The sequence below is a fragment of the Cucurbita maxima genome, unplaced genomic scaffold, assembly GCF_002738345.1.
Source record: "Cucurbita maxima cultivar Rimu unplaced genomic scaffold, Cmax_1.0 Cma_Scf00016, whole genome shotgun sequence".
In the NCBI taxonomy this organism is placed as follows: domain Eukaryota; kingdom Viridiplantae; phylum Streptophyta; class Magnoliopsida; order Cucurbitales; family Cucurbitaceae; genus Cucurbita; species Cucurbita maxima.
This window is the reverse complement of record NW_019272032.1, coordinates 4,268,236-4,295,916: the sequence shown is the minus strand read 5'-3', so window position 1 is coordinate 4,295,916 and position 27,681 is coordinate 4,268,236. Positions and strand designations below refer to the sequence as shown.

The 27,681-nt window shown below is 37.1% G+C and overlaps 6 protein-coding genes across 15 annotated transcripts; 4 read left to right on the top strand and 2 right to left on the bottom strand.

The window, feature by feature from the left end:
* The first annotated feature begins 529 nt into the window (after window positions 1–529).
* On the top strand, window positions 530–4,215 carry LOC111491328 (E3 ubiquitin-protein ligase RNF4-like). 6 transcript variants are annotated; one of them, XM_023140207.1, is made up of 6 exons: window positions 537–795; window positions 1,457–1,716; window positions 1,838–1,892; window positions 2,847–2,962; window positions 3,205–3,431; window positions 3,941–4,215. In XM_023140207.1, exons 2-5 carry the CDS (start codon window positions 1,480–1,482, stop codon window positions 3,418–3,420), a joined length of 624 nt encoding a protein of 207 aa, XP_022995975.1. In that variant the 5' UTR covers window positions 537–795; window positions 1,457–1,479; the 3' UTR covers window positions 3,421–3,431; window positions 3,941–4,215. The 6 variants fall into 6 exon arrangements, with proteins under 6 accessions (XP_022995979.1, XP_022995977.1, XP_022995978.1 ...); XM_023140211.1 differs by lacking the exon at window positions 3,941–4,215 and having other exon boundaries at window positions 530–795; window positions 1,454–1,716; window positions 3,205–3,744; XM_023140209.1 differs by lacking the exon at window positions 3,941–4,215 and having other exon boundaries at window positions 536–795; window positions 1,443–1,716; window positions 3,205–3,744.
* Window positions 4,216–6,855: 2,640 nt separating this feature from the next.
* On the top strand, window positions 6,856–9,736 carry LOC111491322 (FHA domain-containing protein FHA2-like). Its single transcript, XM_023140198.1, has 5 exons — window positions 6,856–6,980; window positions 7,017–7,027; window positions 7,171–7,978; window positions 8,976–9,136; window positions 9,334–9,736. Exons 3-5 carry the CDS (start codon window positions 7,333–7,335, stop codon window positions 9,541–9,543), a joined length of 1,017 nt encoding a protein of 338 aa, XP_022995966.1. The 5' UTR covers window positions 6,856–6,980; window positions 7,017–7,027; window positions 7,171–7,332; the 3' UTR covers window positions 9,544–9,736.
* LOC111491324 (ethylene-responsive transcription factor-like protein At4g13040) lies at window positions 9,690–13,691 on the bottom strand. 3 transcript variants are annotated; one of them, XM_023140200.1, is made up of 7 exons: window positions 13,419–13,691; window positions 11,440–11,544; window positions 11,227–11,345; window positions 11,019–11,103; window positions 10,771–10,948; window positions 10,107–10,228; window positions 9,690–10,030 (listed from the first exon to the last, which is right to left on the bottom strand). In XM_023140200.1, the coding sequence occupies exons 2-7, from the start codon at window positions 11,480–11,482 to the stop codon at window positions 9,894–9,896; spliced, it is 684 nt and encodes a 227-aa protein (XP_022995968.1). In that variant the 5' UTR covers window positions 11,483–11,544; window positions 13,419–13,691; the 3' UTR covers window positions 9,690–9,893. The 3 variants fall into 3 exon arrangements, with proteins under 3 accessions (XP_022995968.1, XP_022995969.1, XP_022995970.1); XM_023140201.1 differs by having other exon boundaries at window positions 13,499–13,678; XM_023140202.1 differs by having other exon boundaries at window positions 13,538–13,678.
* Window positions 13,692–19,144: 5,453 nt separating this feature from the next.
* LOC111491544 lies at window positions 19,145–21,258 on the top strand. Its single transcript, XM_023140498.1, has one exon. It carries the CDS (start codon window positions 19,451–19,453, stop codon window positions 20,945–20,947), a length of 1,497 nt encoding a protein of 498 aa, XP_022996266.1. The 5' UTR covers window positions 19,145–19,450; the 3' UTR covers window positions 20,948–21,258.
* An 850-nt stretch (window positions 21,259–22,108) lies between these two features.
* On the top strand, window positions 22,109–25,825 carry LOC111491189. 3 transcript variants are annotated; one of them, XR_002719676.1, is made up of 6 exons: window positions 22,109–22,429; window positions 22,551–22,707; window positions 22,998–23,100; window positions 23,359–23,536; window positions 25,208–25,342; window positions 25,734–25,825. XR_002719676.1 is itself a non-coding variant. In XM_023139983.1 (5 exons), the coding sequence occupies exons 2-5, from the start codon at window positions 22,627–22,629 to the stop codon at window positions 25,248–25,250; spliced, it is 405 nt and encodes a 134-aa protein (XP_022995751.1). In that variant the 5' UTR covers window positions 22,109–22,429; window positions 22,569–22,626; the 3' UTR covers window positions 25,251–25,583. The 3 variants fall into 3 exon arrangements, 2 of the variants coding, with proteins under 2 accessions (XP_022995751.1, XP_022995750.1); XM_023139983.1 differs by lacking the exon at window positions 25,734–25,825 and having other exon boundaries at window positions 22,569–22,707; window positions 25,208–25,583; XM_023139982.1 differs by lacking the exon at window positions 25,734–25,825 and having other exon boundaries at window positions 25,208–25,583.
* A 61-nt stretch (window positions 25,826–25,886) lies between these two features.
* Window positions 25,887–27,554, bottom strand: LOC111491188 (ninja-family protein AFP2-like). The gene is made up of 2 exons (XM_023139981.1): window positions 26,761–27,554; window positions 25,887–26,635 (listed from the first exon to the last, which is right to left on the bottom strand). The coding sequence occupies exons 1-2, from the start codon at window positions 27,362–27,364 to the stop codon at window positions 26,085–26,087; spliced, it is 1,155 nt and encodes a 384-aa protein (XP_022995749.1). The 5' UTR covers window positions 27,365–27,554; the 3' UTR covers window positions 25,887–26,084.
* Between the last annotated feature and the right edge of the window lie 127 nt (window positions 27,555–27,681).

Here is a 27,681-nt window from a genome sequence, read left to right as displayed (position 1 = left end):
TTATAATCACCATCGTTGTCTTTGATCGAGTTAAACCTATATTTTGAAAACAATTTTTTCGTATTTGTCTCGTTCTTTCAAAATTAAATAAGAAATTTGATAAGGAATAAAAAATAAATAGTTGAGACGAAAAATGTATTTTAAACCATGTGTACATCTCTATGCCTTACACGACAAATTTGTTTTAAATTGAGTGATCGACACACGTCACTTAAATAATAATATTATTTATTTAAAAAAATGTAATTAAAGTAGACCATTAATAATTATTGAACGGAGATTCAAAATATAAATATTATTTAATAACTATTAAATACAAATTCAAAATACAAATAATTTAAATAAAATTTCTCAGAACAAAAAACCACAAACTATATTCGCCGGAAAATGATCCGTCCAATGATTGGAAGGGGTTTTCAGATTTTCAAAAGCAAAACGGAGTTGGTGACGTAGGCACGTGCGAATCAAACTTACACGTGTAAACACAACGATTGGTCTTCAGAAGAAGACGTGGCGTGTTTCAGCCTCGGGGCTCTCTTTTGCAGAGTCAGTCCCTCAGTCTCGCAAGAACCCTGAAAGTTCCCCATTCTCCATTCCCCAATCCCCTTTATAACGGCTGTTTCGCTTTCCCTTTCTTTTTTCCTTCCATCTCTCAACCCTTAGAACCCTAAAACTGATCATCCACACCCAAACTCATCCATCTAATCTAATCTAGTTTATCTATCTACCGCCAACGGATTTCAATATATATCTTATAATCTCTCGCCTTATATCTTCATCAATCGCTTATTTGAGGTATATCATCTTGAAATTGGACGGATTTTGTTTTCTGGTATTTTACTTTATTGTGTTTTTTTTTATTTAATTTGTTTTTGTGAATGCTTTGATCCACGTGGGTTTGAAGACTTGATGATTTGGTTTGGGATCGTGTATGTTCGGAAAAACTATCTGGTGGAGTTTAGAAAGAGATTTTGACGATCGGTTATGAATTTTGTGGTTTATTATAAATCTTATGATTGATCCGAGGGCATGATGTATTTGAATCGGGGTGTTAGAATTATTAGGAGGTTTGCTGCCACATTAGAGAATGTTTGGTGTAAAGCGTTTTTGTTGATTGGTGAAGATTTTTTCGTTGTCTTGGTTTCTGAGTTACAATCTTACAAGGATTTGTTTCTTGTGTATTTTGCCCTCTGTGAATCTCCTGGTGGTTATTGCATGGGATTCACATCTATGGGCTGGTTGTTGGGAGTGAGTGTGATCAATAGTGATACCAAGTTTTTGATTGAATGATAACCGATGTTTTTTTGAGTGTTTTCTTGTCAATGATGGTGGGTGTTGTGGTATTGGCTTTGTTGGAAGCTATCAATTTCTATCTCAAAATTTCCTCTGTTCACTTTATCTGACATCGGTTGCGCTCTTATTAAGATTTTCAATATATTGAGGGCATGCATAGCAGGCTGTTGAGGAGCTCCAAGATTGATGAGTACTCAGGCAATGAGGGGGGGACATACTGCAAGAGGTTATCATCGTAGGAAATCATTGGACTTGGACCTCAACATCATGCCACCAACCGAGAACCGAGATCAAGGGGAGGCATCTCAATTGGCGTTTCAGGAAGCACAAGTTAATCAACAACAGTCCGTACAACCTGCAATGGTTGATGTTGAGGCCATTGATGATGATGTTATTGAATCATCCGCCACAGCATTTGCTGAAGTATGCTTCTTCTGGCTTCACTGTATTGCTTAATACTTGTGATGCTTCTATCCATATTATGTTATTGTTCCATTGATTGGCTCTGATTTGTATTTCATGAATTCGATTGATTATCTATCAGGCTAAAAATAAATCCAGACGGAATGCTAGGAAGATTATAGTTGATGTGGATGCAGGTATAGTTATTCAGCTGGTGGAGGACTATAGTTATTTTTTTTGCTCTACTTTTTCTCCTTTATTAATTGGTGAAGAAATCTGTCTATTTTAAAGTTTTCTCCCTTGCAATACAATTTTATTTATTTTCATTTTATTCTTTACTTAGTTTTTATAAATTCTCAAGGTATGTAGTGTGCTGCATGCTCATTATCAATATGAAAGGTAGCTTAGAAATTTGATGTATTAGAATATTGAACATTAGTATAATAATTAGGAAAGTAGTTCATTGGGATTGATGTTCTCAGAAGCAGCAATTAAAACAGCCTTTAGATTTTGTGATTCATATTCTCAAACATATCTGCAATACAATGATCTTAATTTAGACTATTTAAGGACTTAGACATCAGCATTAAATACTTAGGAGCAAGAATATGTGAGGGCACTAAAACCTGTTCATTATTGAGATTTCTTCTAAAAATTAGCATTGATCACTAGTTAGAGCCATCCGAGCACTGATTTTTGGAATACCTTGCACTCCTGGCTAGAGCATGCAATCAAGAGAAATGAATAAAAGAGAGATTTATAATCGATTCTCATTCATCCTTCCAAAATACACCATTATACCAAATTACCAATGCCCAGCTAATGATCATGATAGATTTTATTTTTAGCTGGTGATTTGTAACCACGGTCTACTATTGCTTGTCTTGATTTTCTATTAGTAAGCCACCATAATTCCGCCATTGCATACTCCTTTTGCTATGACATGACTTTATGCGGCATGACATCATTTTCAATACGTACCTTCATAGCAGTTTAGTTCATAAGCTGTTGTGACCTTTAGCTATCTTCTCTATTATTTGTATTTATGGTTGTATCATCTATGGACGGGTGTGTCCATCCAGATATCTTTTCAAGTCCCCCTCCACCCCCCCACACCACTTGTTGTGATGCTCATCCTCTAATTGTTGCAGAAGAGTGGAGCCAGGTGTCAAATAATAACCGCATCAAGCGTAAGAGAGACGTGTCAAATCAACAAGCTCTAAATTCTGTTTTATTGATCAATTTGGAAGGCAGCAATAGCTTTATGGTACTGGGACAATTTAATCTTTGTTGTTACTCATATTTTGTGCACTATCGCTCATCCTCTAATTGTTTGGCAGGGACTTTCTCATCCTTGTTCTTTAGGCTGTCCTATTTCTTTTGTTTATAATACAGCCTTCTTTTTCTTAAATCTTATAATAAAAATAATAATAATTTGAGTGTTGAAAATGGGATCATTTCTCTAGTTCTTAATCTTTAGCCAACTTGGGATTTCTGTCTCATTGGCAGAAAGAGAAGCCTGCTCCATCGAAGGAGCCCAAATTCAGTTGTCCAATATGCATGGGTCCGTTAGTAGAAGAAACGTCAACAAGGTGTGGTCATATTTTCTGCAAGTCATGTATCAGGGCTGCAATAGCCGTCCAGAGCAAATGCCCATCCTGTAGGAAGAGAGTAACTGCCAAAGAACTCATCAGAGTGTTCCTTCCTGGGACGAGGTTGGAGTGAGGCTTTTACATGTAAGTAGCTTAATTGGCTTGCTACTTTATGCTTTTGTTCTCATGGATCAAAAGGGTTGCATATGCCTTATTTTCAATTTGCATTTTGGTTATTGGCCTAGTCCGGAGATTTCTTTCATAAATAACCATGTTTCGTTGGTTAGGATTGAGATTCTTTTATTTGTATTATAACTTGTGGTCTAGGATTGTTGTAATGGGTTGTGTTTGATTAAAGAGACATTTGAATCAGCTGTATTTATGAAAAGTTTGAATATAGGGTACTTCAGAAAGGGAGGTATATTATGAAATAAATCCTTCGAGCTTAGTTTTTCTATGCTTTCTTTTGTTCTTTAGTTTTATTCTCCATGGAAATAAAAGCTCAATTTCAAATCCTTCATAATGATTGTTAAGAATCACCACGCTCTTAGGACAACATGATGAATTGGAAACATAATATCGATGGCCGAGTGCAATAATCTGATCTTTATGTTCTAAATTGGTCTTTTAGTATGGTAAATTACATCTTGCAGGTATTCTTTTTAATAACTTCGAAGGAAAATCGTCGAAAGTTTTCTTGTAAGTAAGAAAAACTAGCTTTTAGGTGGAAATCTCCAGTGCATTCTGCGGATGGCTGCTGTAGCTTGATGATCTCTGAGTTGCAATAGCAGGTAGCAGGAAATTTTGATTTCCATATTTTTTGGTCGATACTTTTGGTGGTTTTATGGAGTTGTAAACGAACCCGACACTGAAATACAATAGTATGCAATGAGATTACATAATTAAATCCAGAAAGTTGCTTTTATCATGGTCGACTTCAGGTTTAGACATGTATGTTATTCATATAATTTCATGCATCTAATGTGATCATTTATATATTTGCATCGCTTTGCAGCCTTGTTGCAGTGCTTATTATACTTCTTGTTCTTGAAAGACAGGTTTGGGAACATACCATCTCTTGTTTGATTTGTCTGAGTTCCATATGTTCTTGTTTGCTTTTGGATCATGTTGGAGAAAGAAGATTTTCATTGAAAATTAGCATAGTTTTAAGGAAGATTTCCATTCCATTACATTGGCCTCACTTGCATACATCTAGTTGAGCACAATCCCATTAGTAAGACCAAGTTATAGTTCATAAACTTTTATTCCTAGAAACCATAAGCAATACTATGCTTATGGGGCGGATTCAGGGGTACTTATGGTGGACTCCATACTTTCCGGCCACCTCTTTCTTCGAGTCGAGCGCCTGTTTCTTGTAGGAATTCCCATTGTACGGATGGTCGCCCGCCTCATAGTAGGGAGCTTTGTCACAGTTGCCATATTCATCGCAGTCTCCATCTTTGTATTTGTATTCATCACAGTCACAGTCCTCATTGGATTTGTCACAGTAGCCATATTTGTAGCAATCTCGATCTTTGTATTTGTATCCATCACAGCCATATTCCCCCTTGGATTTGTACCCCAAATTTTCTTTGAAAACCTGGGGATTCTGAGCTTTTGCTCCCTCAGCACTCTGCAGAGCCGCCATTGCCATTGCCATTGCAGAGACTGCAAGCAGGATGACTAGAGCCTTACTGATCATCTTCTCTTTCTTCTCTCTGTTTTATGTTTGAATGAGAATTGTTGTGAAAAGCCTCCAAATTTATAGGCAGCAAGGGAATTTAGGTATCCCTTTTGAGTATAAAGATTAATGGGTTTCTGCATGGGAATCTTTGTTCTAATGGAAACAAGTTGTTGAGTGGCCCTTTGGAATTCATTCTGCCTTAAATTTTCATGGCCCCTTTGCAATTAATTTGGTTTTAAATTTTTTCATGGCCCATTGTTCTGCTATATTGAGATGGTTGGAGGTTGTTTTGGTTGCAGAGAAATTGCTAAAATCTTAGCAATGACCCATATGAAGGCTAAATCTTTGAACTTCATCATTTATTTCGATTCTTTTCAAAGTTGTAGCGTTGCCGTTTACCTTTCATATTCATAAATCTTTATTGACACGTCAACTTTTAGATTTTTATTTAGAGTAAATTTATTTTGAAATATTTATGAAAAATTAGAAATTTTATGAATAGTAGGAACTTTTGAAATAAATTTGGATGAATGTTTTTTATTTTTATTTTTTACAATGTAATCTAAAATAGTGTGATGTCGATCATCTAAAGGATGATGAGAAGCATTTTGCGGGTTATATGCAAAACTCGTTCTGAAGTTGTGAACTTCGAATTCAATTCCAATTTCTCTATAATGGGCGTGAGCTTCAAGTATGTCGAACTAGGGTTTGTAGAAGCTTCAAGGTGTGAGGAATTCAATTCATTCCATCGTTTGCGGAAGCTCATGACTACGGATTCTTGTTTAATTGGTATACCAAATGAACGAAATGCAATTGTTCTACAGTATTGAGACAATTTACCTGTGAAGTTTTATTAAGATTTTTCTCATGTGTTGTTAGGTAGATCACATAATCGTCTTTTCTTGAGATCACAATTTTTACTTAGTGTAACATCCAATCTTGGCTTGTTCTCCCATATCGCTACGTCTGTGTTTATGATTAAATACACAAGCTAAGTTCTGTCTGCTTCTTCGAAATTGTGATTTTTGTTCGTTTATCCTCGTGAGTTAAGTTGAATTGCTTCCTGATTATCAGATAATTACTGGATGATTGTGAACATTTCATCCTCTTGTTTGATTTGTTTGAGTTCCATCAGCTTGTGTTCTTGTAATTATTTTGGATCTTGTTTAGAAGGTTGAAACTAAAATAGGATTAGAATAAGATTTTCATTGGCTTCACTTACGTATGTAGTTGAGCAGAATCCCTTGAGCAAGAGACCTACTTATACTTCACCATCTTTTTATTCATACAAAAGCATTACTATCATGGGTACTTCTGGTGGACTCCATACTTTCCGGCCACCTCTTTCCACTCTGTCCCCTGTTTCTCGTCGGAACTCCGATCTTCGTAGGGGGGGTTCCTCACAGTCGCCATATTCACAGCAATCATTGTGTTTGCCTTTGTATTTGCACCACAAATTCTCATTGAACATCTGGGGATTCTGAGCTGTTGCTTCCTTCATGGCCATGCTCTTCCTCCTTCAACATTTTGCACAACTGCCATTGCTATTGCACACACTGCAGCCATGAACACTACAACATGACGACGCAATATCTACCTCTCAACTATGTGAATCGATATAAAAATATTATTACTCAATGAAAGAATACAAATTTAAGAATGAGAAATAGAATTAGAATTTGAATTGAAGGTTTTTAAATAGATACAAGATAACAACTAATAAAAAAAATATAAACTAATTAAATTTTGAGAATAAAATAAAATATAAAACTAATAAAAAAGGTATTTACTGAATTTAAAATATATTTTATAATTAGTATATTCTTCAAATATTAATTGATTATAAATATCCGGACTAATTCAAAGTAATAATGATTTCTTTTCTGTATTTGCTTGGGAGGGTTTCCAATTTATAATGCAAACAAGTTGTTGAGCGGTCCTTTTGCAGTTCATCGGCTTTAAATTTCTATGGCCCATTCTTCTCTTAAAAGAAATTGATAAATATGCACGTAATCCTAAGATTCTATCTCCTAATTATTTTATAGAAGGTTAAAAGGTAATATTGTTAGATATTTTTGTATCATTTTTTTCTTATAGTTAGTCGAGAATTAATAGCATCCAAATTCACCAATATTCATTTCACTTTGAAATTTAAATGGAATTTGGATCGGTTCAGTTAATTGTTAAAGGTTTTTTAAGAATATTTTGAAGAATTTGTAACCAAGATATGAAAAGCTGGGTGGGCTATTTTTATAAATCATGGAGGCAATAGATTCTTCATTGATTTCTTGATTGGGGGAAATTGCATCTCAAATTCTATTGAGATCGTCAATTTTCGATTTCGATTCAAATTTCTGTGCGATGGGCACGACGGGCAGTGATGTTGAAGCAGGGTTTGCGAAGCTTCAGGGCGAGGATTTCGAATACTATATGCAAACCTACTCCATAATCCTCGGCCGGAATTCCAAGAAATCCACCGTTGACGTCGACCTGTCCAGCCTCGGCGGCGGCATGAACATTTCCCGCCACCATGCTCGTATTTTCTACGATTTTACGAGGCGGCGATTTGCCCTAGAAGTGCTCGGAAAAAATGGCTGCCTTGTTGAAGGGGTTCTTCATCTGCCCGGAAACGCACCGGTCAAGCTCGATTCTCAAGATCTTCTTCAGATTGGGGATAAGGAGTTCTATTTCTTGTTGCCGGTTAGGAATATTTTGGGTGCCTCGGTTGGGGCGAGGAGCTATTTAGGTCATTCCGGATCGGCGGGGGCGGGTCCTGCGGTGGCCGGGTCGGTGGTGCCGCCGCACTCGCACTATAATTTTCATTTGGCTGGCTCTGGAGGAGGCGCTGCTGCAGGAACGACGGGGAAGAAAGGGAAAGGACGGGAGTATTATGAGGAGGGATATGAGGACGAGGATGATATTGGGGGAAGTAGCGGCAAGAAGTTCCGGCGGGATGGATATGGAGCTGGTGGCTCTGGTGGAAAAGTAGGATTTTCCGGCGGAATGGGTTAGCATCTTTCTTGTTCTTCGTTTTTGCATTGGTTGCTTGATTACTTTTAGAGGTTTAGAAATAATCTATGTTGAAGTTCCTGATAGTGTCTCAAACATTCACAGTGTCGCTTTGATTTTCATTCTTAGACAATTGAATCCAGAATTGGGAAACTTTTGATCATGGTAGTGTTTCTTATAGTGCCAGATTTTAATGTGTAATGTCAGGCTTGTAGTTTCTAATATGGTATCAGAATCATGTCAATAGAATCCTCAAGCATCGAACAAAATAGTTGTGGGCCTCAAATGTGTAGTTAAAGGTGCCTCAAGTGTCGAACAAAGGGTGCACTTTGTTCGAGAGCTCCAAGGGAGGAGTCTAACCTCGACTAAGGGGAGACTATTCGAGAGCTCTAGAGAAGGAGGTATAGTCAAAGGTGACTCATGTGTCGAACAAAGGGTGTACTTTGTTCGAGGGCCCCAGGGAACGAGTCTAACTTCGATTAAGGGGAGGTTGTTTGAGAGCTCTAGAGAAGGAGGTATAGTTAAAGGTGGCTCAAGTGTTGAACAAAGGGGGAACTTTGTTTTTGGGCTCCAGGGAAGGAGTCGAGCCTCGGTTAACGGAAGGTTGTTCGAGAGCTCTAGAGAAAGAGGTCTCAAGGGAGGCTCTATGTATACTTTGTTCGAGGAGAGGATTATTGACAGGAGTAGTCTCACATTAGCTAATTAAGAAGAAGATCATGGATTTATAAGTAAGGACCACTATCTCCATTGGTATGAAATCTTTTGGAGAAACCAAAAGTAAAGCCATGAGAGCTTATGCTCGAAGTAGACAATATCATTCCTATTGAAGTTCGTGGTTTCTAACATTGTTGTGGATCATGGATGGAGTATATGTGATGTTCATCTTTGTCTATATGTTTTTGTTGTCTCCTTCTCATTCTCGAGTATGGATCTTCTAAATTCTGTATATCTGAATGGCATAGATATTAAGGTTTCTCTTGAACCATAATCTACAGTTTCCATGGACAAGAAGTTAGATGGAAGATCAAGAGTTGAACGAGAAGCTGATAATCAGCTCCTCCAGGAGGAAAAGGACGTCGTATCATCGGTAGCTACCGTGCTGTCTGATCTTTGTGGCCCGGGCGAATGGATGCCTATGGAGAAACTCCACTCTGAGGTATGTTTGATTAGGAAGGCTCCTCTTGATTCTTAAGTAAATGAAGGGGAAACTGAACCTATGATAGGCTGTTTATAAGGGTTGCTAGTTTTTCTAAGGCTCGACTTTTCTGTCATTCTCGACTTGTATTGTGGTCGACCTAAAAAGTTATGCTCACATGTGGGAGAACTGATTACTTGATGCTTTATTTGTCGTAGCTGGTCGAGAATTATGGCAGTGTTTGGCACCACAGTCGTGTAAGGAAGTACCTCAAATCAGAGGATTGGCACGGTTCTGAAGCCAAGGATAAACCATGGTATGGCCTGCTTATGTTGTTGAGAAAATACCCAGAACATTTTGTGATTAACACGAGATCCAAGGGCCGAGTAACGCTCGAGTTCGTCTCGCTCGTTTCACTCCTTTCATAGAGTCAGAAACTAGCTTGGTGTTGTTCCTGGGATCTGGGTGTTTCGACTTAAAACACGTATGTAATGAGGATGACAAGGAATTGATTCTCAAACTTTGTTGTCGTTCCTGTTCTGTGTTCAAACTAGTAGCGATTTGCTGAACTCAATACATGTAAATGATTTACTATGAATCTAAAGTAGATTTTCACCTGAATGTACTAAATTCCTGACTTGTTCATGTCTAAATTGTTGCAAGATCATTGTTCATGAAATGCCCGAAGGATTTGCCTAAATCACTAAACTGATGTACATCCAATGATCCAAAATTTCAATGGCCTTTTAATAAAAGAAATCAAAACTGCATATCTCCATCAAAATTTCAAGGCAAGTGGTTCAATATCTTCTGGAGCTGAGAGGTCACTGAACTCATCCTGTCTCTTGTTCAAGTCGTCGCTCCCCAGAATAGGAAGTTTAGAGTTCTTTGATTCTGGGCTGACCCTCTTTTGTTCTGGCGAATATGATGATAAATAACTCAGATCATCTTCATATGAACATTAACCAAATTGAAGAAAACAGAGACTTACTTTTATTAGCGATTGCGAGTCGAGTCATTGCTAAAAACTCATCCCAATTAAACTTTCTCAGTTCTTTCTTCTCCGCCTCTGGGAGCTCGAAGTTGGGTTCCCTTCCACACATGAAAGCAGCTCTAGAATAGCAAAAGACAGATGATCAGCTCCTTGGCTGTATTCTTTTCTTCTCTTTTTTTGAAAAGTGAAGGAATAATATGCACAAAATGGTTTGTAAGCATTAAAATGTTAAAATGCACCTATTTTCTAGTTATCGTGTGAGATCTTATATCGGTGAAGAGGGGAACGGAGGCGTAGAAATCTCTCTCTAATAGAAGCGTTTTAAGATTTTGGGGGAAAGTCCAAAAGGGAAAAGTCAAAGAAAACCATAACTACTAGTGGTGGGTTAGGGCGATTACAAATTGTATTAGAGCTAAGTTCCAGGCGGAGTGTCAGCGAGGATGTTGGGCTCCCAAGGAGGGTGGATTGTGAGACCCTACCTCGATTGGTGAGGGGAATGAACCCTCGACCTAATAGACACGTTTTAAAACCTTGAAAGAAAGCTCAAAAGGGAAAACCCAAAAAAGACTCAGCAATGGACTCGGTGGTTACATATCTTAGGGACAAAATGCCATTAATATATTCATCAATCAGCTAGAACTTTAGCACTTCAAAATGGTACCTGTCATACAAATGAGCAGCTTCTTCTTGTGATCCAACAGTTCCCAAGTGTATTTGTTTCTTGTCAACCTTAATAGCAGCCTGCCATTTCATGTTCTTGAAATAAACACCTCTCATTAAGAAACATTCTTCTGGAAAATGCTTTCTCCGGTGTTGTTTTCTATGTTTTACGGGCGGTTCTGCAAATAAAAAGCATATGAACAGAAAGATATCTCTTCAAAACTCAGTGAAAAATGAAACCAAACACACCTTCAAATGGCTCATCACTTTTCTCCTTTGATGTGTCAAAAACTGATACCCTCAATGGTTCAGTCTCTAAATTTGCAGCGGGAATCTGAAAAATACCATATTATCAAGATGAGTATCGAGCATAAATGTACTCGTTATGCACTACAAGACATAAACATGATGTGATTATGCAGTGATTGAAGAAACTGGAAATCATAATAATACTGACCTTCTCTATCTCGTTGAATTCGTTCGAAAAGATGGGATGAACACTAATGAAGTTCGAACAGTGCTCGAGATCTGAATTTTCAGAAAACTTTGAAACTGGAGCATCAAATGAGCCTTTGCCTACAAAATGAGTATAAGAAGCCTTCTGTGGTTCTGTTATGAATCAAATGAATAGAAATGGCATTTTCTCAATGCCATAGCTTCAAGACATTACCAGTGCAAAGTCCGAGGAGTTTACGCCTTCTTAAGCTCACCATAATTAGCTTTGATAGCGTTATCGCTGGTACTATTTGGTTGTTTCTCCTGGATCACCTCACATCTAGAGCAGAGAAGTAGAACAAACTCAATCAGGTTCCATGAGAAGAAAAAAGACATCTCCAAAACACTGGGACCGACAGACAAACAACAAACTGATCAATAAGGCTCAAAGAACAGAATTGTGGCATCTATCATAATGGGGATAAAGAATGCAAGTTGCTGAGAACAATCAATAAGGAAGACTTGTTTTCACGTTGATTCATACATTTAAGAACACTCAAACCAAATGGATGAACATATGTAACGGTCCAAGCCCACCGCTAGCAGATATTGTCTGCTTTAGTCCATTACGTATCGCTGTCAGTCTCATGGTTTTAAAGCGCGTCTACTAAGGAGAGGTTTCCACACTCTCATACAGAATATTTCGTTCGTTTCTCCAACCGATGTAGGATCTCACAATCCACCCTTCTTGGGGCCTAGCATCCTTGCTGGCACACCACACGGTGTCAGGCTTTGATACCATTTGTAATATCTCAAGCCCACCGCTTTAGCCCGTTACATATCGCCGTCAGCCTCACGGTTTTAAAATGCATCTGCTAGGGAGAGGTTTCCACACCCTTATAAGGAATGTTTCGTTCTCATCTCCAACCGATATAGAATCTTACAATCGACCCTCCTTGGGGGCCAGCGTCCTCACTGGCACACCGCTCGGTGTCCAGCTTTGCTACCATTTGTAATAGCCCAAGCTCACAGCTTTAGCTCCTTACGTATTGTTGTCAGCCTCACGGTTTTAAAACGCGTTGCTAGGGAGAGGTTTCCACACCCTTATAAGGAATGTTTTGTTCCACTCTCCAACCAATATGAGATCTCACAATCCACTCTCCTTAGGGGCCAGCGTCCTCGCTAGCACACCGCTCAGTGTCCGGCTTTAATACCATTTGTAATAGCCCAAGCTCACCACTTTGGCCCCTTATATATCACCGTCAACCTCACGGTTGTAAAACGTGTTGCTAAGGAGAGGTTTCCACACCCTTATAAGAAATGTTTCGTTCCCCTCTCCCACCAATGTGAGATCTCACAATTCACCCTCCTTGGGGGCCAGCGCTCTCGTTGGCACTCCGCTCGGTGTCTGGCTTTGATACCATTTATAACAGTCCAAGCCCACCGCTTTAACCCATTACGTATCACTATCAGCCTCATGGTTTTAAAACGCGTCTGCTACAGAGATGTTTTCACACCCTTACAAGGAACATTTCGTTCCCCTCTCCAACCAATATGGGTGTGATCTTATATTATCAAATACAAATCAAAGAGGAAGAAGAAGAAAACATCTTAGTGAAGTATATTCTTGTTTTGTACCTAAAAACAGTGTTTAACTTCACTTTCTCTCAACTGAAGCAATCTAAACGAAGTCAAAATGCACAACATGAGGTACTACAGCAAAATTCAAGTATCATTCTATGAATCAATAATCTAAAAGCAGTGCCAACATAAACTATCACCATCCAAAAAGCAGTAAATTGCAGTACAAAACTAGTAGCTATCAGCCAAAAGAACCTTGAATTGAGCAAAAAACCAAACAAATTTGGTGAAATCCATTAGCAAACTTCCCAATCTATTCAAATCCAACGTAGCTCAACTTGTTTAAACTTAAAACTTCAACTCAGAATCTAAACCTATCAAATTCGGTGGTGGAAATTCACAAACCCATCGCTACAAGTCAACCTAGCCGCCGACAAGAAATTCAGATACCAAATTCCTCAAAACGCCAATCTAAACAAACGCAGCACTAAACAGACGCTAACTCAGAAACCAAAAATCCAAAACAAACAAACAAACAAGTGATCGGCATTCGGATTCCGCCCGTCAACGCCGAATGTCGACGACCGGAGACCAAACAAAACCGACCAAAAAACAGAGAGCCGCCGTTCATACCTGAGGTCACAGCGGCGGAGGCGTAGAAAAACGATCGAAAAACAAAAGCGGGTTGAGATTACGAGGAGAAAGGATTATACGCAAATTCTGAACTCATGCATCATCTGTTTCTCTACCACCTTTTTGAAATCCCTCGTTTTGTAAATTTGTTCCGTTTGGACTGATGACCATAACCAGGTGGTGGTCTGCAATGGAGGCAGAGAGAATAAATTTGGTTTTAGAGAGAGAAATACTAATGAGAGAGAGAACGTGACTTCTATGCAATTCATCAACAACATTTTCAATCACATTCCCACCTTATAAATGCTGAAAATTTTCCAAAATTGACATATTTTTGCATTAATAAACATTATATGTTCATATTAGGAAATAATTATATATAAATTTATTGATTTACGATTAATATATCTCTATCTATATTGATATAAATTTCGAACGGAATATTATCGGTAATATTTTTATAAATAATTTATATTTTGGTCTAAGAGGTAATCAAATCTATCAACAAATCTCGTGAATAAATTAAATATAAATTAAAATCAGTAAAAATAAGAGTAATATACAAAACGACATATTATAGGTCAAAATTTTATAATCCACGTCAAAGGAAACAATTTATGGTGCAATAACACGATATTATTTTTTTCGTAGGTAATCCAGATAGATATCAATTTAAGTAAATATATGTGGTATATTTAGATAATATTTCAATCTAAAATATATTAATTTAGTTAAAATATTATTAATTGATTAAGATAATTACAGAAATTATATGTTTAATTTTTTTTATCCTTTTATATATATATATAGTAATTTGTTAGCTGGATCGTGAATAAAAAAATTATATTTACTAAAAATAAGTAAGAACAAAAGGTATGTGTGTGTGTGTATATATATATATATATATATATTCCATTTTATAAGCATAATATTTAATTATTTAAAAATACTTGCGTGTGGAAGAAAAAGAAAATTAATTGCTAATAATTATTGACCAATTCTAGGAGACGGGCTCTGAGTCAAGCAACGAGGTCTCGAATTTAGGATACGAACAAATAATTTGGAGATATTTATTTTAATTAATTTTACTTGGTCAAAGGAAAAGGGTATTTTCGTAAATTGTTAAGGGGGAGCTTAGGAACAGATAAGAAAGGACATATTGGGGATTAAAGGAAATGATGAAGGGTAGTTCGGGAAAATAAAATAATGGCTAGAGGCACCGACGAATCGGTGATGGGATAGTCGGGCACCCACCTACGCGTGTGGCGCTCTGATCAATTTTGAACGTTTTATCAACCAGACCAATAATTTAATTAATTAAACGATTAAGGAAAATTAAATATTTTTGGATTGGAAAATAAATTAATAAGGGATTTTTTAAAAGTTATTTAATATTTCCTTCACCCGCCTATTTGTATGCATCGCGGATATTTATATAATTGAGGTTGCAGATTTCGTGGCGGGAGACGGGGTATGGTTTTTTGCTCGGAATACTGTTGCCGTTGCTTCCAATCTGTCCATAATTATCTATGGCGTCAACTCTCCTCCGTTCGGCTCTGTCCTCAGCCAGAAAGAAGGAGGAGCCTACGAGAATAGGTATGCGACGATCTCGTTTCACCATGTTTACATTCAGAAATGAATTTGTTGAGATTTTGGTAATGTAGTTCGTTAACTTGATCTTATCTGTTCTCTGGAACTGTGCATCTGGTTTGTTTTTTATTCTAGGTTGTTTTGATTTTCGTTTAATTCATTTTGTTTTTGGTTTCGGCCTGGAAAGTTGTGTTATCGGCTACTGGTTTATTTGATTGTGCGACTTTTTGGATTGCTTTAGAAGTGAGTTAACTGTACTACGGGCTTAAGTAGTTTAGGTTGTTGAATGATTATTGATATTTATTTGCTAGATATCGATTCATTCTGCGGAGGAAACTAACGAAGTATGATGCTCTTAGAATTGGTAGGAGTTATCGTGTCATTTTTATTTGGCCAGTTAGTTTGGTCTTCGTCTTGCTTTTATGGCCAGTTAGTTCGCTGTTTCTTACTTTGTTAGTGAATAAAAGCATGAAGCGCGATTTTAATAGGCAGTCTATTTTGAAGCATTTTGCAGATTTTAGTTGATACTAATAATCACCTAGAGATTTGACAGTCGAACTGTACCACTAACCTCTATGGAATGCTTCTTAGCATAGTTTAATTACTTCCGTTTTAGATTCCTTGAGACTTCGGATTTACTCGATATGAATTCAGTATATAGCTAGCGACGACGGATTTGCAATTTCTATTTAAACTTTAAAGTACAGTTGTGTTCTTTAAGATTTCTGAGTGTAAATTAAACTTTCCTTTGGAGTTTTCGGCTTCAAATGGACAACGGCTAATGAACAAGGATGGAAAGCCTTTTGATTGTTTTATTGTATCAATTATAGCGGTTGCTTTATCTTGGTGTAAATGTTACTACACTAGCTTTAGCAGTTATAGTCTTAATGATCTTTTGGCCTTTTTTTTTTATCTGCTTTAGCCTGGAGTTTAGATTTCCTTCCCTTTTGTTGTATTTCATCCTACCAATCTGTTTACTATTAAAGAATACAAAGAAGAAAAAAAAAGGTGCATATTTCAATCCTTCGAAAGCGCATGACCGACATAGCTTTCTTTATTTCTGATCGTTTGGATTTGGCCTGGCTGACCGTTTATTCTATGCGGCATTATTACATTGGCTTAAAAATTATGATCACACTGTAGTGAATACCTTATCAAACGAAGGCTAAAGGTTAAAGATTGTGCCCCCATTCCTTTTCTTTCCTCTCATTATTCAGCTTCCAGAATATTCTTAATTGTTGCGCTTATGATTAAGTCAGCATTTAAAGGGGAAATAATTTTATTCTTGTGTTAAATGCTTGTCTCTACTGTTTCAATTACGCAAGCCTATGACTTTATTTTCCCCAATGCGTAATCCAGAAATATTAACATCGAAACATATTCGTATTCTGTATTTTGGAATATATTTCCTCCATTGATAACAATTGCATTGTAATGTTGTAGATGGGCATTTGTAGTCTGATCTGATCATGTTGTTATTTGTGAAACTTCAGAAAAATTGAGGAGCAGAAGCCCGAAGAGCAGAGATTCAAGGCAAACAAGAACAAGCCTATCATGACAGAGTAATAATAGAATATGTATGTTCTAGATCATATTGTAGTCGAGTTCGAATTATTTTAATAGAACCAGTTTTCATCTTCCTTTTATGATTTTATAAACATTTTTCCGTGGGAGCCTCATGGGTTGGAATGGGCAAGATTATTTCCTGCGAAACCAAAAGGTTCGACATTGAGTCAATCTGCCTGGCAAAGAGTAACAATTCCGAGTCTTTGTTATTGAAGCCTGAAGGCGTGATATAATCCAAGCATCTCTTGTCTTTTATGATTTTATCTGTTGGCCAGGCCTTTTATTTCAATTTATGACAGTTTTATCACTGGAAAATGCTTTGTTAGTACGGTTGATGGATAATGAAGCAAAGGCTTGATGTCTTTAATGATTGTTGATGGGGTCGGTGAGTGACTGGAGAAAGGATTATAATTGGTCGGTTTCATCCTTTTAATTCCTTTTTGACTGTTGATTGAACGCAGGACAAGCAGGAATATAATTGTGTAACATTCGCATTGGACAAATACAAATGGAGAAGAATCCTTCTTTTTTGGGCGATGGGAACATATCTTAGCATTGTCAACCTTGATGGGCCCATCCCAGTAAAGCATCCGAAGCACCATTATTGCCGTCCTGGCACTGGACACAAGCATCGTAAGTAACAATATTAAATTACAGAGAAACTTCCCTCGTGACTACAACTTTTCTTTTCTTGTCTGTGTTTTTCTTATTGAATTAAATACGTATGGCTACATGTAAAGGGGATGAAAAAGCATTCATTAGGCGTAAAAGAAATAGGAAAATACCCACTTCAGTTTGTTGAACTTTTACCTCCTTTCCTTTTCACGAAGAGCTGCAATGGACTGTATGGACATGTGTCTGATTTGCAGCTGCTATTGCAATGCACTCAAGTAGGCATTATCATTTTGTTGTTTCTTTTATAGCCATCAAAAGTCCAATTCCCACACTACACCCTTTTTCCTCATGGATTTACTTTAGGCTTTGAGTGGATAAATCCAGTGATAATAGTTCTCTTAAATTTAGCATTTAGGTTATGGCTGAAGATTTTCAGTGGGATAGGAGGGTTTATTTAAAGAAAAATACATATTTGGCTTGACACTTTTAGAGTTGATATCTTTTTAGTTGATGAGATTTTAAAGGGTACATTTTGTTGCAAATATTTGAAAGATGGTTCTAAATTTTCCTGTTGTGGTGATAAATTTTAATGAGGCAAAGGTTTTATTAGTTTTATATTATTTTTTTTGTATAATAAATTTACGTTTGTACATTTTGTTACAACCCTTTTTCCTCATGGTTTTTTTTCTCTCCTTTCTCTTTTTGTAGTACAACTAATGCGGATGGTGAGAATTTGAATCTCCGACTTCAATGTAAAAAGTACATGTAAGTTACCTATTATACTCACTCATCTTCCTTTCCTTTTGTCTTCTTTTGGGATCAAAATGATTTTTTTTCTATATTATTTTTGTCAATTGCTTTAACTGTATTAATTGAAGTGTGTGAATTTATTAATATATCATGACTATGAACTAATTTTTTATTTACCTAGTTTGACATTTCTGGTTGAAAATGAGAGATTTATTCCTTTTTATCTTGTTTCTGCCACTTTTATGTAAATCTAGACAAAATTTTTCTGCTCTATGGAGGTGCCAATCTCTTACCAGGGCTGATTGTCCACAAACGTATCCATTTTATCCTTTACCAACTCTGACCTTTCCTTTCCTTCTGTTTTTTCTATTGTCTTTTTTCCTTAAAGGCCTTCCTTTCTTTTTCTTTATAGTATTTGGTGTTTTCCAAAGATACAAGCTCCGTTTCAATCTATTTGATAACAACTTCTCTAAACTTTTAGGAATGTATGAGGTCAATCAAGTATATCAAATGTTGAGTAAATCAAAACTAATAAATCAAAAAACTTATTAAAGCCACAATCGACTAGTTTTAAGCTTACATTTTTTTTACTTCAATATTATGTGTGTGAAAGAAATTCGATTATAATGTCGTATCTAGTCTATAATTGATTCTTATAATTATGTCAATGATCAATGATTTTTTTTTTTTTTCAAGAATATATAGATAACTTGCCTACAAAGTGTCAAACTTTTGTTAATAGGAACATAGTTCTATTTTTATTATCAATGAGCTATGCTCATTGTGATTATAGTGCAACTAGTTAAAGCGCAAATTTTAATTAAGAGGTTGAAAGTTCTATATGTGATACTCATTCTAGTCCTAGTTCAATTAGTTAAAATATATATTTTCAACTAGATCGTTAGAAGCCTCACACTACATTTTTTTTTTTTTTAAATTCTCATGCTCTACTATTTTAATATTTGATATATTTGATTTTCTTCGCCTACAAAATTCTAAACCATGAAATAGTTACTTAAAAATTAGAATTAAAAAATAACGATGATGTGATAGAGATTTAATTTTTAAATCTTCTTTTTATAACCAGTAGCCAATCAAGCCATATAAGAATGACGAGGAAATGAAAGGAAAGAAAATTATGAAAAAAATTAACATAATAATAAGGTAGGTAGTTAGGTTAATAAAATATATGATATTAAGTAATAAGGTAGGTAGTTAGGTTAGTAAGATATATTGATATAAGAGGCACAGGCAGACAAAAAGTTTCTATAGGTCTGCCATTTTCCCTCCATTGTTCGTTGCTGACTCCTCTTTTTTGTTCTCTCTCTTTCTCTCTCTCTCTGATTCAGTTCTTTCCTTTATTCTCGCCGCTCTCTCTCCCAATTCTCCACCCTTCCTTTTCTCTCCTCTCCACTGCAACACCAAGACCAACAAACTCCCCCATCATCCGCCATTGTTACAGAGCTTCAAAAACAGAGAGAGAAAAAAAGCAAAAAAGAAAGATCATAACAATGTCTGAAATCTCCATCTCCAAGAAAGAATTTGGACTGTCCTCTGTTGTTCTTCAGTTCTTCCATTTCGTCTTCTTCCTTCTCTCTCACCCTCTTTACTTCTCTTACTTCATCTTCTTCTTCCCTTACTTTCTCAAGCTTCTTTCCTTTCTTTCTCCTCTCTTCTTCACCACTTTTCTCCTCCTCTTTGCCTTCTTCACTCTGCTTCTCTCATCTTCCTCTGATCTTCACCTTCACTGTGTTCGTCAATTTGCTGACAATTCCAAGATGGGGTTTCTTGCTACTACTTACCAAGTTGTTTTTGACAGTTTGCGTCCAAGAACGCCGGAGGAAATCGATGAATTTCGCCCCATGGAAGAGCTTGAAGCTTATAAAATCGTGTTTGAGACTTACACTTTTGGTACTGAACAGAATCTCTATGGCGGTGAGGATAGTGAATTCAATGTCCCGGAAGTGGAAGTGGAAGTCGACTATGAAGAGTCGATGGGGGATTTTCCCGGGAAAATCTTGGATGTGGAAATCGACTGTGAAGATTCCATGGAGAATTTTCCCGGGAAAATCTTGGACGTGGAAGTCGACTGTGAAGAATCGATGGAGAATTTTCCAGGGAAAATCTTGGATGTGGAAGTCGACTGTGAAGAATCGATGGAGAATTTTCCCGGGAAAATCTTGGACGTGGAAGTCGACTGTGAAGAATCGATGGAGAATTTTCCAGGGAAAATCTTGGATGTGGAAGTCGACTGTGAAGAATCGATGAAGAATTTTCCCGGGAAATTCTTGGATGTGGAAGTCGACTGTGAAGAATCGATGGAGAATTTTCCAGGGAAAATCTTGGATGTGGAAGTTGACTGTGAAGAATCCATGGAGAATTTTCCCGGGAAAATGGAGGTTTCCCCGGAAAACCCCTTGGCCTACGAGAATGAAGCGAAAACAGGGGAATGCGAAGAAAAAAACGAAAAGAAAGAAGAGATTCAGGATTCATCGAAGGCGATTGAAAACGAAATGATCAAAAATTTGAGGAAACTGACAGAAGAATCATCGATTTCTTCAAGATCGGAATCGAGTCCATGGAGTTCACCGGGGAGTTTCAGCAGAGATTATTCGCTCGGAAGTTACGGATCGATGAGGAAGGAGAAAGAATGGAGAAGAACACTCGCGTGCAAGCTCTTCGAAGAGCGACACAATTCAGAAGGAACAGAGGGGATGGATTCGCTATGGGAGACATACGAGAAGAGCGAATGGAATAAATTGCAGAAGAATGAGAAAATCAACGCGAAATCGAAGAAAGGGAAGAAACTTAAAGGCAAAGAGGAAGATGAAGATGAAGATGAATATGAAGATCGAGAAGGGCAACTTTGCTGTTTACAGGCTCTGAAATTCTCGGCGGGGAAGATGAATTTGGGAATGGGGAGACCTAATCTCGTGAAAATGTCGAAAGCTTTGAAGGGATTCGGATGGTTGAGTAGACATGGAAGTAGAAAGAGATCGGTCCATTGATCCATTCATCCATTGTTTTAGGGTTTTGGTTCTGGTTCTGGTTCTGGTTCTTCATTCTACACTGTTAATGGCGGTTTCTTCTTCTTCTTCTTCTTCTCTGTTCATCATCATCACAATTCTCCATTTTCATCTCCTTGTTTTTTGGGTGTGAGGTTTTTCCCCCTTCTGATTCATCTGTTCAGTACATATTTTAATTCATCAACCCCGTGTATTCTAATTCCAAATTAGATGGGCTCCGAACCAATGTCTTACATCATCTAGTGATTCGCTCTGATACTATACTGCTAGTAGATATTATTTGTTTTAGCTCATTCTATATGGTTGTCACTCTCACAGTTTTAATGGAGAGAATTTAGCTCTACTCTACTAGTGTCTCACACATTTTAAGGACCTAAGGACCTGATACCATTTGTAACAGTCAAAGTTGATTGTCAATAGATATTGTCTACTTTAGTTCATTGCGTATCATTGTCAACCTGATACCATTTGTAACAGTCAAAGCTAATTGTCAATAGATATTGTCTACTTTAGTTCATTACGTATCATTGTCAGCTTTATTATTCTAAAACGCGTATACTATAGAGAGGGTCTAGCCTTATAACTCGTTATATATCGTAGTCTATCTCACAATTTTAAAACGCGACTGTTAGTGATAGGTTTCAGTAAGAGTGAACGAAAAATAACTATATCGATTGTTAATGGTTGATTCTGAAAGTTACTGCATTATTGTTAATCTAAAAAGTTAAAAGATTTGTTGAATCTTGAAATTATTCTAACAAGAATCATCTTTAATTTCCTTTTTCCCCTTTCACTTTTCTTACTTTTACACCCACCGAAATCCACTCTCTAGAAAATATTATTTATTTTTTAATTAACAACTAATTAAATCTCATAAAATTAGGATATATTATTGATTAAACACTCCCCAACGTGGTTAAACTAATTTCTTTTTATAAAATTAAACCCAACAATTTAAAAAAAAAAAAAAAAAAAAAAAGATGAAAATAGTTTATGGGCCTAAAAGGCCAACTCATGTCGGCCCATATATCACTAGTATAAGAGCCCAAAACTAAGGAGTCCAATCCAAAACCTTGTTCAAAACCGAAAACATTTCTTTTATATAAAACTATATATAAATAGAAACAATTAGACGTTGAAGAAATCAAACGAGAGTACAAAACGAGGGAGTCTAATCCAACGTCCCGTTGAAAACCTAATTTCTTTGATCAACTCAATTCTGCCCTACTCCTCCGTCAAATTCCTCGCCGTCGCTTCGCCGGATTCGAGCCAAGGCGACGGCGCGGGAGGTTTGATTATCAGAATTCAGAGAAAAGAAGCTGAGAGGTACGGACTTAGGTTTGCGATTCGCAAAGAAGACGGAGGAATTGAGGAAAATTTTGCGAACGGGAGATAGAAAGAGGTTGCTACGAAGTGGAATTAAAGTGGAGAGTTAGGGCGACTCGAAGTCCTCGCCAAATTAAGGTGAGCACCTGACATTAGGTTTTCTTGTATTACTGTTTGCATTTAGGGAAGGAGATCGGAGGAAGTTAAGGAAAGTTGCTTCTCGTTTTGACCGTTTTTCCTTTAATGTTTCCTAATGTAGGCTGTTTAATCATTGAAGTTTTCGCGGAATCTATACATTACGCACTTTTTCTGGAGTAATTTAGTGGAGGATTTCTATGGAAGAGGCGAAAGAAATTTTGAAGGATAACAGAATTGAAGATATCAGTTGGCTTTGCTCGTTATCTGAATCAGAGCTTGTAAGTTCCATCTGGAATTTTTTGTATTAGACACCGACTCATTTTATGGTGTAAGCTTTTCTTACAAATATCGAGCATTCTTCTTGTGGTTGTTGAATAGCCACGCGAATTTTTATATTTTTTCCTGAATTTTATTTGAAAGGATTAATGTCTTTTACTTGATTTTGATAAAAATGGACGACGATCTGTATTAGTATTTCCATGTACTGTCAAACTCAAAAGTACATTCAGTATGAGCTGTGTGGTTCGGATCATATGCTTATTGTTTCTATATATGATGTATGTGGCAGGACTTTTTGATTAGCATTAAAATGCTAGTTCTCCAGCGAGCAAAAGTAATTGGCCATGAAGATCTAGCTGAGAAATTTGATCTGAAGACATTACGTGCTCTAGGTATTTCTACTTTCTGTGTTGTATTTCTTGTATTTGTGTTTCCTCTAATTATCTTATCATTGCCAGAATGCTAGTGTAAACTCTCGCCTCTCTAGCATCCCTAGTGTACGGACACCGTGTTGCTTTCTGTGTGCTGGTTTCTGTGTGCTGTCTACTATATTAGTTGCTGAACAATTTTGCATCTATGGCACTATCTAACTAATTTTGCATTTATGGCACTATCTAACTAATTTTGCATTTATGGCGCTATCCATGCAGGGTTTATTTTGATGGAGCATCTTAAAGGACAACTTAGTGTGTCAAGTGTCCCAGATCAGTCTCAATTTTCTGCCTTAAATGGGTCCAACTTATTAGACAGCAGTCTTGAGAAAATTTTGTCAATTGATGATATAATGGCAAGCATCTGTTCTGAAAGAAGGAAGAAACCTGGAAAAAGGTTGGTACTAACTACAAGTTGTTGCTCTTTATTTGCAAGCATAGCAAAACATCATATTATTATAATTATTATTATTAGTTCAATCACATTTGAGGTGGAGGGATTAGTACCATTGACATCTTTTACAAAAAATGGGGGTTCATGTCAAATATCTCATATTATTTATTGCATTGTTATTTTGTAACTTTTGCGTAGATATATTTTTTTTTATAAAAAAAAAAAGATATTTTCAGCCATCATGGTTTTCATATAAACTTGGTACCGATGCATTAGATATCAATGAGATCTTGCCTGTTTCTAATATTTTTTTCCCTTGAATGCCAGAATGGGCGTTCATATCATTAATCTTTCATTCTCTAATTTGAGCTGTTTTCTTTCCATACTAAGTTTCTAAGTTATAGTACTGGATAGGCGTTGTTGCCAAAATCCTGACAAGGTAGTGCACCTAACCTTCACATGACAATGGTAAAATTTGTTCAAGGGGAAAAAATGCAGTATGGAAGACAAGAAAAGCTTGCATATTGGTGTGGTGCTTGCCACATGTCTAATAGTTAAGTTAGCTAGGAGGAATTTAGTTTAGCAAGAATTGTAGGAATTGGAAGAACTTTGGACTTAGTTGGCTTTCCTTCTCCCAATAGAAGAAAGTGATTATATCCCCGGTTTTGTTGATTCTTTCTGGGTTAGGGTAAAAGAGGATTGGAATTATTGGGCGGGACTAGGATCACACGAATCAGGGAATGTCGGACTTGTGCCGATAAGGAAACTTTGCTTGAGCCCAAGTTTCTTTTCTTTCTTTTTATTAGTGGCTGTGACCCAACTTTCTTCATGTTTAGCTTGTTTTTCACTGTGTGGGATTTTTGAAATGTAATCACTATAAGAGCTACTGAAAATAATGATCCACATAAAAGAGATGCATAACCCAATACCATCATACTTACGTGCATCATTAACCAATGAGATTGGAGAGCGGGAACTAATAGTGGGGATTGATGCATTTCAGTTAAAAAACCTGAAGTAGCAAAACCTTGGGTAAAAATCGTACTTGGTGCAGTTATTGCGCTTACACTTAAATGGTTTTTATATTTTTTTAAATACGTAAATAGATGAATAATGGAGAAACCCCATGAAAGAAATAGTAATGATTCATATAAATCACTTAATGGTAAATGCCTCAAATAAATCCAACGAGTAACTAATAATCCTGTTATACAGAAAAAAGTAGCTATCATACCCTTTTCTGACGAAGCATAGAGTCCGGATTTTTTAGTCTCATTTGGTCCTTGACTTTCATGGTCTTTGTGCTTGTCCGTATGGTCCAATTTTACCTGGAACAACAGACTTGAATTAGAGAGTGAAAGTATAGCAACATGGAGTTCAAAGCATAATTTACTTCATAATTAAAGCAACACAGACTTGACGGAATAATTTACTTTTTCCTGACCTACATCTTTTTATTTTTTGCTACCTTCCTTCATTGTATGAATTTGGTTCATTCCATTTTATTTTCTATAATATTTATAGATTTACTAATTGAAATGCCATCACTTAAATTCTTTAATCTACATAACTTCTGCGTTGTGCTTTTAAGTTAGTGCTGTTTTTCCCAATTTGTAAAGCCAACTTGAATCCAATATCTCTCATCTTTTCCCCCTCCCTCTCTCCCTTTTCTAGGTCGCGGCCGAAGGCTGATTCTAGACCAAGGAAGAAGTTGTGAATTAGAAAATGGCAGAAGTAGACACAGATTCATGGAGGTTGTCTTGGCCTAACTGATGGAACAATGCAGCTCCCACATTGCGAGACTTGGCGGTAATCCTGCAGCCATGATCACGCAAACAATTTTGTTAGCCTTTACTGTAATTGTTGTTGCGTCAAATTGTGTATTGTCTATCATGGCGTCAATCAGTAATCAGGTTCCACTATTGTTGTATTATTTCTATTTTGTAATAGTGTATGAAGCAAAGGAACCATTACAAATAAGTCGATGTTTTATTAATTTTTCGAGCTCAATCTGCTTTCATTTAATTGAAACCTCTCATGAGTTATGATACTTGTATCTATGACATCACAGCTTTACGAAATATTAATGATCTTTTTACATTGGAGCAATGGTGGTGTGAATTGGAGTATAATTCAATTCTTATTTCTTGTTATAAGGTTGAAAACTTTATATCATACTGATGCATTCCCTTTTTTCTAGAGCTCTAATATTCCGGAGGATGGCTCTACATCAATGAGTTCGAGTAATGGTGACCATCTGTTTAGAACAATAACATATGAGGTACTTCAACAACTTAGATAATGATCAACCCCAATAGAACATTAGAATGATATTAGCATTGGAACTAGTCTCTATATGTAATAGTTGAAACTCTATATCTGAATGCCTTCGAAAATGTTCTCTGAAAATATGCACAAAGCCAAAAGTTTTGGGGCCTGGAAGAGCCCTCAAATAAGACGTTAAAGTACTTCGGTACAGATCCTCTCCTGCCCCAAGGTTTCAATATAAAAAAAAACACGTTAAGCTGTTAAGATCTAAGATCAAATGCTTTCATCTGATTGCAGATGGTATTCCATTAGTAGGAAGAACAGTAATGTGTCTCAAAGGGTGAGAAATTTCTTCGCCCCCGGCGTGCTTGACGAACTCGGCTGGTGAAAAGGATTCTCCATGGCAGACGCACAAAATACTGACCTCCAAGTTGGAGTATCTGTACAAGAATCCAGTGATGGTTTTGCCGTTGGGACCAACTCCGGTCGTCGAAACACAGGGCATTTGCTGAAGGCTTGGCACATTCCGGCTTAGAATTTGAGGCTTTGGAAGTTCCTCATTCTCCATCTTCATGTTCTTTATTGACATGGAAGGAGACCTCTGGGAATTGAAAACAGATTTGTTGCTCGATGCAGTGATTGGCTCTTTCTTGTGGACATGGGATTCACCAGATTTCTCTTCACATTGTGTCCTGTTTTCACTGCAAGGCTTTGGTTTATCATGATTCATAGAATCATTCGTATTCGGGTTCGAGTTCGAGTTCGGACATCGCATTTGGTGTCGATCTGATGAGGAATTACATGAATTGTTTCTGGTATAGCTGCTACCACATCCTGATAGAAAATGAACAACTTAAAATCTTGATTCTGAGAGAGAGAAAAAAAAGAACCATACTCATGAAATGGAAATCAATGATCGAGGATTGACACATTCTGAGAAACACAAGATTTGCAGGCACCTTCATGAGATGAACTCTGGTAATTATCAGAAATTACAGAGGAACTGCAAACAGGGGATGATCCACAAGACCCAGTTTTCCTGTTCGTCCTTCCATTCGAAAATCCGTCTAAACCTCTTCGATCCGTTTCAAACGGCCTGAAGCTCCGGCAAGCTACCGGCTGATGGACGGTTCTCTCACCGCCGTGACCAGCCGCCGCCCAGTACGGCACCACACAGGGTAAAACGAAGCCATTCATAAACGGCACGTACTGCAACGACGAGTAAGGATACGGCATTAGCTCTGCAGTTTCATTTCGACATTCTTCTCGATCAACATTACATTCATATCCAACGCCTTGAAGCTTCTTCTCCCTCTTCAATGGCGGATTCCGTTCGTCTTCCTCGTCTCGTTTCCTCTTGGTCTCTCGTCGCCGGATCTGGCCTCTGTTCTTGGCATCAGTAACTCCGCTATCCTCCTCGTCTCCATCGTTAATCCACAACGTGAAGGAAGAACCAGACGCCGTCGATTTCTCCGGTAAGGTTCTAAAAACTCCGCCGATTGACAACGCTAAATCGACGTCTACGTCGTTGTTGTTTTCATCTGGTAAGACCACAGATTTCATCTTCTCACAAAAACGAAGAACAAAGATGAAAAGAATCGCAGCAGAAAAAGAAGATTACAAACGTGGGAATGCACGATTGGGTTATATGGATTGGACGGCGTGATTCTCGGGGAATGGAGAAGGGGTGACGTGTCGGCCATGGAGGAGGTAAGGACGGCGGTGGGGTTGGAGGGAGGAGGAAGAAAGAAATACGAAAGGATATAATCAGAGAGATATTTTTAGAGCATCGCCATTAAAATTTGGTAATCTTAATTTTAATTATTTTTTATTATAATATATTTATTATGATTATTTGATCCTAATCTAAGGTTTTCGAA

Bases quoted from the DNA above. Each gene is read 5' to 3' on its own strand.
- LOC111491328 (XM_023140207.1), top strand. From the start codon at position 1,480: ATGAGTACTCAGGCAATGAGGGGGGGACATACTGCAAGAGGTTATCAT. The intron at 1,717-1,837 runs GTATGCTTCTTC...ATTATCTATCAG, and splicing joins CCGCCACAGCATTTGCTGAA to GCTAAAAATAAATCCAGACG. The intron at 1,893-2,846 runs GTATAGTTATTC...TAATTGTTGCAG, and splicing joins TATAGTTGATGTGGATGCAG to AAGAGTGGAGCCAGGTGTCA.
- LOC111491322 (XM_023140198.1), top strand. From the start codon at position 7,333: ATGGGCACGACGGGCAGTGATGTTGAAGCAGGGTTTGCGAAGCTTCAG. The intron at 7,979-8,975 runs GTTAGCATCTTT...CATAATCTACAG, and splicing joins AGGATTTTCCGGCGGAATGG to TTTCCATGGACAAGAAGTTA. The intron at 9,137-9,333 runs GTATGTTTGATT...TATTTGTCGTAG, and splicing joins TGGAGAAACTCCACTCTGAG to CTGGTCGAGAATTATGGCAG.
- LOC111491324 (XM_023140200.1), bottom strand. From the start codon at position 11,482: ATGGTGAGCTTAAGAAGGCGTAAACTCCTCGGACTTTGCACTG. The intron at 11,346-11,439 runs GTAATGTCTTGA...CTCATTTTGTAG, and splicing joins ACTCCTCGGACTTTGCACTG to GCAAAGGCTCATTTGATGCT. The intron at 11,104-11,226 runs GTCAGTATTATT...GGTATTTTTCAG, and splicing joins AATTCAACGAGATAGAGAAG to ATTCCCGCTGCAAATTTAGA.
- LOC111491544 (XM_023140498.1), top strand. From the start codon at position 19,451: ATGTCTGAAATCTCCATCTCCAAGAAAGAATTTGGACTGTCCTCTGTT.
- LOC111491189 (XM_023139983.1), top strand. From the start codon at position 22,627: ATGGAAGAGGCGAAAGAAATTTTGAAGGATAACAGAATTGAAGATATC. The intron at 22,708-22,997 runs GTAAGTTCCATC...TGTATGTGGCAG, and splicing joins CGTTATCTGAATCAGAGCTT to GACTTTTTGATTAGCATTAA. The intron at 23,101-23,358 runs GTATTTCTACTT...CTATCCATGCAG, and splicing joins GAAGACATTACGTGCTCTAG to GGTTTATTTTGATGGAGCAT.
- LOC111491188 (XM_023139981.1), bottom strand. From the start codon at position 27,364: ATGAAATCTGTGGTCTTACCAGATGAAAACAACAACGACGTAGACGTC. The intron at 26,636-26,760 runs GTGCCTGCAAAT...ATTTTCTATCAG, and splicing joins CCAGAGTTCATCTCATGAAG to GATGTGGTAGCAGCTATACC.